Genomic DNA, 13,142 nt, shown 5'->3' with positions numbered 1-13,142 from the left:
AAAGGGGGAGGAGAACAAAAGGAGAGGAAACATTACTGACCTTGCTCATGAGGATGAGATTGGATTTCACTCTTCCTATTACTCTTTATGTAATGCCGAAAAGTGCTTCACAAATAAATAAAAAGACACATGCCCCTTCCCACAGAGCTCAGAATCTACGGTCCTGATCCTGCAAAGGTGAGTCACTTGTGTAAGATTTTGCACTACTATGGGGCTGCACCCCCTGCTCACTATACTCACCAACCCCTCTCTGGCCACTTTCGCTTCACTGAAAGGGCCTGCTGACATCATTCTGTCTCCTGGCAGGAACATAGTGTCAGGAAAAACGGTTTTATATATATAGAAAAAAAAGTTTTTCCTGCTGGGCAATAGAATGTTCCTGCCCAGAGAAGCAAAAGCGGCCAGAGCACGGGGGGCAGGCATGAGTGAGAGATTTCCCCCAGTGACGCTATGATGCCAGGGGAGGAGGCAGTGACGGGGCAGGCCCCCAGCTCAGTTTGGGATGGCCTGTTACAGTGAGCGCTGGCTGGAGTGTGTGGCGCCCTGCTGCTGGGGAGCCGAAGGAGCTCAGAGTGCTGCAGGGAGAAAGGAAAAGCCCGGCCCGGCAGCAGTTGGCGTGGTCAGTGGGTGCAGTGTGGAAAAGCCCCGGGCACAGGGCAGCAGCTGCACCACAAAGGGTGAGCAGGAAGCTTGCCATGTTCCACCACTGTGCTCACACCCCTCCAAGCTGCCCCGGTATGGACCATGCTCTCTGGGGATTCCTTCCATTTTGACTTCACCTGCGAGGGAGGTGCACAAAAAGCCCTTTTTAAAAAAAGTTAGGTAAAACATAGGTAACTAGAAGATTTATCTGGCATTCCACATGTCCTTAACTCAATTAGTTTTTGTTTTTCTTCATTTAAATCATTGCTCTGGGCTGGGGCTGAGTATGCAGGCTGCCCCAAGGAGAAAGAACTACCCCAGCGCTCTCTCACCACAGCTGCTTGGAGCCAGGTGTGAATGCATAGCAGACACAGCTGGGGTGGGGGAATTTCTTCCTTGGGAAATTAAAACTAATTGTACAGGATTTGATTCCTTAGCACTCTCACATTCTTTGATGTGTGGTGAATGGGGCTGGAATGCAATGGGGCTCACAGAGAAGCTGGAAACAGGGAACCTCTTCCCCCTGAAGTAGCCCTGTGATTCATCATTGCAATGTATTATAATGTGCAAATTGCAATTCTAGGGAAGCACAGAGTGAAGTTATTCCATGAGGAGGAAAAAAAAAATCTCATTACAAGAAGGTTCTATTGTGTGAGCTCAATTTTCAGTGTTATGTCCAAACCCCCCATGAGAAAAGAACGGTTACTTACCTGTAACTGTTGTTCTTTGAGATGTGTTGCTCATGTCCATTCGAAGTAGGTGTGCGCGCCGTGTGCACCACGTCTTCCGGAGCATTTTCCCTAGCGGTACCCGCAGCGCTGGCGGGGCGCCCCCTGGAGTGGTGCTGCCATGGCGGGGCATAAGTACCCCTGCCGGCGCTGCCCCACCTCAGTTCCTTCTTGCCGGATATTCCGATGAAGGGGAGGTAGGGTGGGAGTCGAATGGACATGAGCAACACATCTCGAAGAACAACAGTTACAGGTGAGTAACCGTTCTTTTCTTCTTCGAGTGGTTGCTCATGTCCATTTGAAATAGGTGACTACCAAGCTAACCCCATGGAGGAGGGGTCGGAACAGTCATAGCACCACAGTCATAAAGGAAGGTGAACAATAACAGATTTATTTGAACAATTACACAGTGACAAGTCACCAACCCAGAACAAAGACAACCGGATCTATATATTTACATATTTACATCACAGATTCGAGGACTGCAGAGCCCACCCTTGCATCCTCCCTGGCCTGTTGAGGTAGCGCATAGTGTGTTGCAAACGTGTGAAGGGAAGACCAGATGGCTGCCCTGCAAATTTCTGTGACAGGTACCTGGGCACCAAAGGCTACCGAGGACTCCTGTGCCCTGGTCGAGTGTGCCTTCACCCTGGGTGGGGTTTTCCCAGCCAGTTGATAACACTCTGCTATACATTACACCACCCATCTTGATAACCTTTGCGTAGAAATAGGTGAACCTTTCCCCCATCCTCAAACGCAACGAACAATTGTTGGGATTTACGGAAGGGCTTGGTTCGGTCAATATAGAATGCCAGTGCTCGCTTGGCATCCAGGGAGTGTAGAACACGCTCCTTAGGAGAGGCATGTGGTTTAGGGAAGAACACCGGTAGATAAATCTCCTGAGACAGGTGAAAAGTAGAAACCACCTTCGGGAGGAAGGTCGGATGAGGCCGTAGCCTTACATTATCATGCAAAAAAACGAGGTAGGGCGGTTCTATAGTCAGCGCCCTTAGCTCTGATACCCTTCTAGCAGACGTAATGTCTACTATGAAAGCAACCTTCAATGAAACGTGCTTCAATGAACACGTAGCCAATGGCTCGAAAGGAGGGGACATAAGCCTGTGAAGGACCAGGTTGAGGTTCCAGGCAGGGTATGGAGCCCTCACCGAGGGGTACAATTTCTCCAAACCAGTAAGAAACCTTTTAACTACCTGGTTAGAAAAAAGAGAGGCTCCTGCCGTACCAACATGGAAGGCGGAGAGAGATGCCACATTAATAGAAGAGAAGGACAGGCCACTAGAACGGAGTTGAAAGAGATAGTCGAGAATAGTTGGAATAGGGGCCGAAGATGGTTGTACTCCTCTCCGGGACGCCCAAGACGAGAAGCGCCGCCACTTGGCAGCGTACGACCGTCTAGTAGAGGGCTTCCTGCTGCTAAGGAGCACCATCTGTACTTGTTGGGAACATTCCTTTTCTGGTTGGTTCAACCACGGATAAACCAGGCCATTAGGTGAAGAGACCGGAGATCCGATGAACCATTATCCCCCCGTCCCAAGGTTGGGTTAGCAGATCCCGAACTGGAGGGAGTGCTATAGGGTCTTGGGTCAGCATGTCCACCAGGATGGGGAACCAGAACTGTCTGGGCCACCTGGGGGCTATGAGGATGATCGAGGACCTGAAAGTTCTCGCTCTGGTCAATACCCTGGAAATTAGTGGAAATGGGGGAAAAGCATAGAGAACGCCCTTTGGCCACGTGGTCGTTAGGGTGTCTCCCTTGGAAAATTTCCCCAACCCTAGCAGGGAACAGTAGTTCCTGCACTTGGCATTGCGTGCCGAGGCAAACAGGTGTAGGTGGGGACAGCCCCACCTGTGGAAAACCTGACTGAGGACAGAGTCCTTGAGCGACCACTCGTGGGCTCCAAAGGATCAGCTCAGTGTGTCTGCAAGTAGGTTTTTGCACCCAGGGAGGTACTCCGCCTGAGGGGTGATATTGTGCATGACACACAGGTGCCAGAGACGCAGGGCCTCCTTGCATAGGAGTGGCAAACGCGCCCCACCCTGCTTGTTGAGGTAAAAAACCGCTGCAGTGTTGTCCATACGCACCAGGATGGAGCGGTGGGAGAGCCTCGGCAGGAATGCTTCGCAGGCCCTCCTCACCGCCCGCAGTTCCCGGACGTTGATGTGCAGGGACCGTTCGGAAAGGGACCAGTGGCCCTGGCATTCCTCACCCCCAAGGGGGGAAGGAGCAAAAACAAAAAACCTAACTATCTAACTACACAAACTATTAACAATGTGAGAAACAGGAACCATTAACTATCTAAGCCTAACAGAGAGAGAGAGACGCTCCAACGACCGACATGGCGGTAAGAAGGAACTGAGGTGGGGCAGCGCCGGCAGGGGTACTTATGCCCCGCCATGGCGGCGCCACTCCAGGGGGCGCCCTGCCGGCGCTACAGGTACCGCTAGGGAAAACACTCCAGAAGACGTGGTGCACGCGGCGCGCACACCTACTTCGAATGGACATGAGCAACCACTCAAAGAAGAATAACAGTTATTTAAAAGCTGACAGGCAGGTTGGACTGGGACAAAATATACATTTTCCTTAGTTCCATTAGTGGTACTTGCATCACACATGAAAGGTGAATATAGTCAATCTTCACACTGAGATTTATTTAGAAAGTATGGGACAAAAACGGGTATCAAAACCAGCAAAAAGAGTGTGTCAATTTATAGCACTGGAGTTCACTTAGGCTGAAATCCTCCCGCCGCCCCCGCAAAGAGCTACGGGTAACCAGGCCCTATGCAGGCAGAATGAGGATTTTTTCAAACCTATTGGCCTAAGTTCACATAAGCCCCCAGACTGGGGTGTACCCTTTGCCCCAGAGGCACTGGGGAATGACAGTTCGGGTAATGAGCGTTTTTGTCATTGAGTTCAGTGAAGCCAGGATTTCACCTAGATCTTGGGCCCTCTGGATTTGTGTGGACATAGAGCAGGGGTGGGCGAAAATTACTGATGGGGGGCCACTCCCAAGATTTTGCTGTCAAGAGCCACACTTTTCTATGGAGGTGGAGTGGGGGTCTGGGACTGGGCGCAGGAGAGTGCGTAGGGTCTGTGAGGGAGTTTGGGTGAAAGGGGGATTGTGATCTGGAATAGGGGACTGGGGTGCATGGTCCAGAAGGGATATTGTGCAGGAGATGATCTGGCTTAAAGGGAGAGGTATATGAAGGGGTGTAGGGCTGGGAGGGAGTTGTGAGCTGGGAGAGAGGAAGTGCAGAGGGTTTTAGTGATGACCTGGGACAGAGAAATGTGGTGGGGGAGGGGTGGGGTGCCAAGAGGCAGGTTCTGACTGTGTGGAGCTTACCTAGGTTCAAAACAGCAGGCTACTCCCTGTGGCCCTTTACTTTGGGCACTGGGGAAAGGAGGAAGCTTCACACGGTGCCCTGCTCCTAGCACAATCTCTCAGCTCCTATTGGCCAGAACCGGTGAACAGGAACTGTGAAATTGTGCTGGGGGTGGAGGCAGCATGCATAGCCTTCCTCTCCCCCATGGCTCGCCCAAAGCAGAGCCACAGGGAGCAAAGCCGCTTAAAGCAGTGTGGGACTGCTCTGTGACTGAGGGTTCTGGCAGGGTGGCCCGCAGGCTGGATCCAGTGGTTGGTGGGTTGGATCTGGACCATAGGCCACATCTTGCCTGCACTTGACACAGACCCTGTGAGCCATTGTGCTTTTTCAGGCCAGCCTATGGGAAGAGTCTTTGCATCATGAAATCTTTCCATGGTGCAAAGTCACCCTTTTATTAGTTCCCACATATTTGTGCCCTTTTTATAATGGTCATGTTGTCATGGGACAGATTCGCAACTGGTGCAAGTTACAATTCATACCTGCTGAAGATCTGCCCTGGTGGGTGAGTTTCATGCTTAAACAGATTACAAAGACAAATGGCAAGTGCACCATGAAATTGGGATTATAGCACCCAGAATTAACCTGATGGCTATAGATTTAGCAATAACCTAAAATAAATTGTGTCCAAAATGTACTTTGAAACAGAAAATATCAGGTTTCTTCTTTTCATGAATGTATTAATATTGGACAACATTTTGATTGTACCCAGCAAATACATCATTGACAAGATGGCACCAACAAAAATTATCTTCAGTTGATGATGTTTGAAAGTGAGACTTAAGCTATGAATTTCAGAGACATTAATTCTCTGGTTTTGTATCAAATTTATACCTGGTGAATTTCCATGGAAGTCAATGGAATTACAGCAGAATTAAAATTAGCCACAGATGTGTTATGCAGATGGCACAGTTGTCTCTAAAAGCAAGGATGCTGCCTGAACTGCTTTATGGTATCGCTACGTTTACATTAGGTATTTTCTGAAGAGGTAATAACAGCAATGTCAGAGGAAGCTACACATTCTACTACGCCAACCAGATTGGGTGAACGTCCTAATGGTAGTGGCAGCTGTTGGCCTGCAGAAGGGATGAGTTTTGCCCTTTCATTGCGTATGAGCTCATTCCAGCAAAAATAAAATTAACCCCCCATTCTCTACATGAAGTTCAAATTTCAATTTCCTCCTTTCAGCAGCAACAGCAGCAGATGGGAGAGCTATGCCAAAACCGTACTCCACTCATCTGAAGAAGTGGGTTTTGCCCACGAAAGCTCATGATACCATCTACAAGTTTTGTTAGTCTCTAAGGTGCTGTAAGAGTATTAGTTGTTTTTTAAGTTTTTCCTGTTAAAGACTAACATGGCTACCCCTCTAAAACTTTTGTGCTGTAAGTGTAAGTCAGTAAATAAAAGTACTTAGCTGCTCATACCATTTGTAATATATGCTTTCATTCATGTGGATATATGCTTTCAATATTTCCCTCCTCGCTAAACGATTAAAACAGTTTTGAAGCAAAACAGAACAATTCTGATTTTCAGGGTGAAAGAAAACAGTAAAGTGAGACAATGGAAGCTTTTTCAAGTTAACTGGAGTGTTTTGGAACATCAGACATCTGGGAAGCGTATGTACAGGAAGAAGCACAGTCTGTCACAGTTGTACTTTACTGAAATTACAGAGGCAAGGAAACGTCATATTAACCCTGAGATTTAGATCTTATATACTTCAATAGTTAAAGGGATACTTACTACTTAACAATGCAGCATAACTTTATTTGGACAAACATGGTTTCAGATCATTTGAAGGATTTTTCAATTTTATTAATAAAAATCTGGGGGTGGGGGGTACATAACTCTTTTTTGGAGTTTCAGATAATCAAGTCTGCTCAATTTCAAATTATATTTTTCCTCTTCTCTATCTCAGTAACTGTGAATAATACAAGATTCTGGTTTCTCCATGGAGACTGTCATTATATTGATACTTCCTAGCCTGAGCTCCAGTCTGATGACAGCAGAACTGAAAAAATTACAGCTCATTTGAATACATGAGAATCAGGGACTTCTAAGGCTATTTATCATATGTATTTTGTTAGTTTGCGTTCATCAAAAGACCATACTTTCCCTTGCATACAAATGGAAACTTTACTTTCCCTGTGTTACTTTTCATTATCAACTAGTCAAGATGTCAGCTTTCTGTTTGATCACTAGTCTTTATGACTCATGTTGTAGCTAGATTAGTACAATATATTTTATATTACACTTAGCTGAGGCATTCATTTATGGTTACAGTATTTGAAAAATATATAAGTTTTAATAAGAAGATGAGACTAATATCCCATGAAAAGGGCCCTGCATTTCATTAAGATGTTGCTTAGGTTCATAATTTAGGAGCTGTGGGCATCCTGTGCTCTGGGTGAGCTAACTTTTATAAATCTTCCCCCCAAATGATATATCAATTTAGCATGTAAATGTACAAGTTGATCTAACTTCTATATTCAGAAACTTGGAACTTAATTAAAGGTTGAGAAAAAACACAAGATAATTTGACTGGCTGACAAATTGGGTAGATTATTGTACCTTTTCTTAAGAGAAAAGACAGAATGGATTTAAATGCAAAGGAAAGAATGGTTGGAAGAAAACAAACAATAATTTATTTTCCATTTTTCTCATGAATGAAACCATGGAAATAACTGGATTTAAGCTGGAAAAGATGCTTACAACACTTTTTGTTCTTAGCTATTTCAAGATGCAAAACAATTGATGTATTTCCCCTTACATTTAAAGTAGTAATACACTTGATATTTTAAAATTTTGAGATTAAAAATTATTGTTTTTCTCTGTGGTTTCAAACTCTGGACTTTTGCACCAGCAAGAATGAAACATTTCAGATGCCTCCAATGGGAGATTAAGGTTAGCACTGTTTTGGTGTCAATGAATGTGATGCTTGTTGGATTTAAGAATGATAAAGCCGGAGAACAAGTTATATATATATATATATATATATATATATATATATATATATACACAGTTATGCTGTACATTTTCATCTAGCCAAAGTCCTACTTTCAGAGAAATTTTTACTGTGGAATGGATCTTACTATAAACATTATAGCTCCTAATCAAGAAATAAACAGTTTGGTCTTCACTAGGTAGGCAATGTCAAATGATGCTTTATCCACAGTATGGAATCATGCTACAGTGGAAGCCTTTTACAGGATTCTAATATTCTGAAACTTAGACTGTTCCCATATGCGCAGGCATGACCCACTGCATTATAATAAAGAGAGGGGCTAGCATGTTACAACGTGATTTCTAACATAGTACTAATATGTAGGAGGGTGTTTGGTTACCGTTTCCCCATTCCTTCAAATAACAATGTGATTTAATTCCCACTTATAAGAGAATTTTCTTATAGTTGAATATTAAAATATTTATAAAATGCCATATATTCTTGAAAGATATGTCTAAGTGACATTGTATTTTTCATCTATTGACAAGTAAAATGAAAACTGGGACAAATAAAAACACTAAAGGCTAGTTAAAGTGGCATATTTTATATGTAAGCTATGGTTAAGAAGCTGAAAAAAAAATAGAAAGTGAATTTAAACATAACCATACTGCTCTAGCAAGATAGTTACCTCATGCATAGGATAAAAATGAAAACCAGAGGTGAATTACACTGACAGTATTATTTTTTTAGTTCAAGATAATGTCCCATTATCGCACAGATATAGATTATATTTGATTATATTTGTAAGTCAAAATGTGTGAGCCAATCATTAACTTGTCAAATGATAGATAAAAGACATCACTGCAGCCTATTGCAGGCCATCTTCCACTTCATTCATTTGGCTTTCAGACTGTTTCATCATCACTCATGTCCCAAATCTGTAATGAGAAAACAAGGAACATTTCAGTATCTCAAGTATGCTTCCAAAATACTTTATAAAACCACAAACTCAAATTATGGATCATCCATTCTGGAGGTAGTCAAATAGTATTAATGGAAATAACAGCTCAGTGAATTTGAGATTTTTTAAATCAGTAAATCATTTGCAAATCAATCTTTTTAGTTGCACACACACACTTGGGCACTTGTAGTTATTTCCTATAATAGTCTGGAAGAATAACTTGATTGGTTTTCTGAGCTATTACTTTGGCTGTTTGCTATTCATCGTATATGGTGTGTGGCTGGTCCCTTAGTATTGTTTCTGAATGCTGATTGTTTGACAAATAAGAGGAAAACAACAAATGATGAATAATAAATATTTTCAATATAAAATGTTAGGAATTTGTGATCAGCTGGAAGAATCAGTGACCACCCAAATATTTGAGAATAACTAGCAGTATGACCCACAAATAGCAGCTAATTTAATTCAATCTGAAAATGTATATACAGTATTACAAATTTGTTTCCCCTTTCATTTTTAGATGCACAATCTGAGTATTCAGCTTTAGCCTGAAATGCTTGGCTCTTCAGACATATAATTTTTCAAATACATTATTCAGAAGATGACCCTTATCTAAAATACACATTTTAATGTTAATTACTACAGTACAAAAACTTGTTTCCAAAATTTTTCTGTCCTTTCTGTCCATTCCTGCTCTCCTTTCTCACCCCTTCCACATTGAAGAGAGCCCTTAAAGCAGGGCTACTCAACATGCGGGTCCGCATGCGGCCGATGGCCCATTTGTTTGTGGCCTGTGGGTGGGAGCCAAACCAAAAAAGTAGTCAATATAATTGTCTTCTGTTGATGTGAGTTTTAGGAGTTAAATTCCTGTACTGTCATTGCTTATTAAAAGTGCTGTCATATGGGTGGAAATTGGGTAAATATTGCATTTTATTAATATCAGCAAAACTGACAAATAAAAACTACTACATTTTCAGAGGGACTGTAATTGATATTTGTATACAATTTCCATTAACACCTATCCCTGCAAAATATGACCATTCTAGAATTTGGATAATCACTGACAAAGCCCCACAAAACACTGGACACAGGAACATATAACACATATAGCTCTCTGTAAAGCACGTTTTTTCAATAGTAAGATTTTCTCAACTCCTGAAGTCATTGCAAAATGGTGGTATAAAAATCCTTCTGGAAAATACTGACAGAGCAGTTTGTTTACAAACGGAAAAAAAGAGTTGATGAGTGGCTTAGAGTTTGCCAATGAAAATACAAGTGTCCAGCTCAACATTCAGGGTCAAGGATGTGGAAAATAAATATGAAAGAATTATCTTTAAATAGAGTTTATGGTATGAATCAAGCTGACAAAAGGCAAGAAATTCAAAGTTCAGGATGATATTCCATCCTCAGCTAACCCCACTTTGAGTTTTTCAAACTTTGTAAAAATAACAAGGACAGATTTTAACCCTGGCTCTTTTGTGAGCAGAAGATACTAAACATATTTACAGACTGCGCAGTAGGATGAATTGAAGGCAGTGTCCACAATTTTCTTTTAAACAAACATAATGAAAGAAGTCAAAGTAACAGCTCCAAAAGTTGTCTTTATTAATGGAAAAAATATATCAGGGTCCTATCCAGTTTCCCCTCATTGTGCTAGCAGTGTACCTCATTTCTGTTCTGAGCACAGGGGCAACTGGTGAGGATGAACATAGGGTCATGTGACCTGCACTCCACCCCAGTGTGACTCCTTCCCACACCACTCCTAGCACAGGGGAGGGCTACGATAAGCCCCCTCCATCTCAGGGCCCACTCTTGCCCTGCTTTCGTCTCTCCCTGCCCCGCCTCTTGTCCCAACCTCCCCCAAGCGATGTGGCTCAGGGGACTAGCAGGGGTCTGTACCAGCAACAAGGTCGGCCCTCTAGCATTCACCAGCAAGGGGAAGCGGAGTAATGCTGCCCTCGCCTGCTCTGCACCCCAAGATAATAATTTACAGGTATTAAACTATTATGCAAACATCTGGTATTGAGACATAGTATATTTCAGAAAAATTGTAATAATTTATTCCCAAAATAGGATTTATATATAGCACAGATTGCTCACATACTGGAAAGGGAGACCCTAGGGAAAAGAGGGTTGGGTGTGTGGGGGGTGGCCTGGAAGCCCTGTCTCCGGGGGTTCTGCAGTCCCGCCCTCACACAGCCCTGGGGGGGGAGGGGCTTAACAGGGGCTGGCTGCTGGGGTGTTGGTGGGGAAGGGGGAGAGGAAGAAGGGGGAGCTTGGGGACCTCCCAAGGGCTCAGGCACACACACTTTAATTCTCTGTTTTGTGTCGTTGTTTGTCTCCTTCTGCAGGTGGTGAGGGCCATTAACACCATCCTGCTGCGCAGAGTCATCTGCCTGGGAGACCTGGATCCTCTTGTGGTTGGATTTGCCACCCTGGGCTTCCTCAACCGAGGGGGGGGGGGCTATAGATGGAACCCACATCCGCGGACAGCCAGAGTTAATGACAGGGGAGGTAACAAAATAGGCAAATAATGAACCAGCTGTCAAACTTGCCCAGTCTGTACAGATCTCAACAGATTATATGAATACTCCTGTTATGTTCAATACCTAATGTATGTTTAAACTTCAGTTTACAGATTCTTAAATTCAGGCCCAGGCTAACAGCAGACAGAGGCTGCTACGTGGGAGCTTGGATCCCCCTGCGGATAGAGAGGCAGCAGTGCAGGGTGGCAGGGGGCTCCCTGAAAGTGGGGCTAGAGCACACTGGCTGACATCCCTGGGGAATACAGAATAGTTGAGTAATCAATACCCGATCAAGTACCTGATAGCTAACATCCCTAGTGTAAGCAGGTACCAGGAGGAAGAACCTGTGGCAAGGAAGGTGCTAGGGAAGGCTGTACGGAAGTGACCCATGGATTTGTGGCTATCATGCAGCTGTCATCAGGAACATTACAGACAGCTGCTATAACAAGGTCCCTGGGCTAGAACCAGGAGCAGAGCGCGGGCCTGGGCCTCTCATCCCTCCCGACCAGCACATTACTTTGGTACTAGAAAGAGACTGGTTTTGGTACAAGCATTGTCCTACCCTGTACCGCTGGGAGGGATTGCAAAGACTATGAAGTTTGGGTTTTTTTCTTTTCCCCAGGGTGGCCAAAATGATAGCAGTTCAACAAACAGCAAGCCAGTGTCTAAATTAAGGGCTGTCGTGAGCCTGAAAACTGTATGAAAGCACAGGACCCGCTAAATTTAAAGAAGAGTGTTGTCACTATATATATATATATACACACACACATATATGTTAAGTGTACAATATGTTATATCTACTACAGGCAGTCCCCAGGTTACGTACAAGATAGGGACTGTAGGTTTGTTCTTAAGTTGAATTTGTATGTAAGTCGGAACTGGTACATATTGTAGGGGAAACTCTAGCCAAACATTTCTCCAGAGCTCAGTTTTATTCTCCCACACCTCACTTCCCTCAGTCCTTTATTCTCAAGCTGAGGGGTCTGCTGAGAAAAGCCGCTCCGCATCTCCCTGGTCTGCTGGGGGGGGGGGGAGCGCTAGCTTCGCGTCTCCCTGGTCTGCTGGGGGGAAGCAGCTAGTGCGGGGTTGCCTCACCCCGTTTGTAAGTAGGGATCCGATGTAAGTCGGATCCATGTAACCCGGGGACTGCCTGTATATACTGGAGAGAGTGTGTGTGACTGTCTGTCTGTGAGTCTCTTTATTCAAGAACTCCTCCTAAAGTGAAACAAAAGACAAGCCTATGCAGCACTTTAAAGACTAACAAGATGGTTTAATTGGTGATGAGCTTTCGTGGGTCAGACCCACTTCCTCAGAAAATTGGCACGACCATATATACCAAAGGGATACAATCAAAAAAAAGTGAACACATATAAAATAGACAAATCAGATTTTAGAAGGAGGGTGGGGGAGAAGGTTAATGTCTGTGAGAGAATGATATTAGAGGTGATAATTGGGGAAGCTATCATGTATCCCTTTGGTATATATGGTCGTGCCAATTTTCTTCCACAATTTGATCTGAGGAAGAGGGTCTGGCACACGAAAGCGCATCATCTAATAAACCATCTTGTTAGTCTGGTCTTGCTGAAACAAAAGACAGGACTATGCAGCACTTTAAAGACTAACACGGCTACATCTCTATTACTTTCCTCCTAAAGTGTACGAGCAGGGACCATCAAATTTGGTATGCTGCTTCCTGTTATTCTAACTTAAAGCAAGGTTTGTTGTGCCAGGACAGTGGGGTATGCATGGAAAGTGATTCATTCTTCTCAAACAGAAAGGGAGGGATGTGATAGCAGGAACAGTGACAGAGATACAGCCATGTTAGTCTGGTCTAGCTGAAACAAAAGACAGGACTATGCAGCACTTTACAGACTAACAAGATGGTTTATTAGGTGATGAGCTTTTGTGGGCCAGACCTACTTCCTCAGATCAATATGTGAAAGAAA

The 13,142-nt window shown here is 44.1% G+C and overlaps 1 protein-coding gene across 8 annotated transcripts in view; it reads right to left on the bottom strand.

Annotated features, from left to right (window-relative positions):
- Nucleotides 1-6,559: 6,559 nt before the first annotated feature.
- Nucleotides 6,560-13,142, bottom strand: part of ATG7 (autophagy related 7) — a 179,067-nt gene continuing 172,484 nt past the window's right edge. For all 8 annotated transcript variants that reach the window (XM_075939620.1, XM_075939619.1, XM_006117612.4 and 5 more), the window contains one exon: nt 6,560-8,648. In XM_075939620.1, the coding sequence (XP_075795735.1) occupies nt 8,616-8,648 (33 nt within the window). In that variant the 3' untranslated portion in view covers nt 6,560-8,615. The remainder of the gene's footprint in view (nt 8,649-13,142) is intronic.

This window comes from Pelodiscus sinensis, chromosome 11 (assembly GCF_049634645.1).
Source record: "Pelodiscus sinensis isolate JC-2024 chromosome 11, ASM4963464v1, whole genome shotgun sequence".
In the NCBI taxonomy this organism is placed as follows: Eukaryota; Metazoa; Chordata; order Testudines; family Trionychidae; genus Pelodiscus; species Pelodiscus sinensis.
The sequence above is the reverse complement of the archived record's forward strand: the minus strand, read 5'-3'. Positions and strand labels throughout refer to the sequence as shown.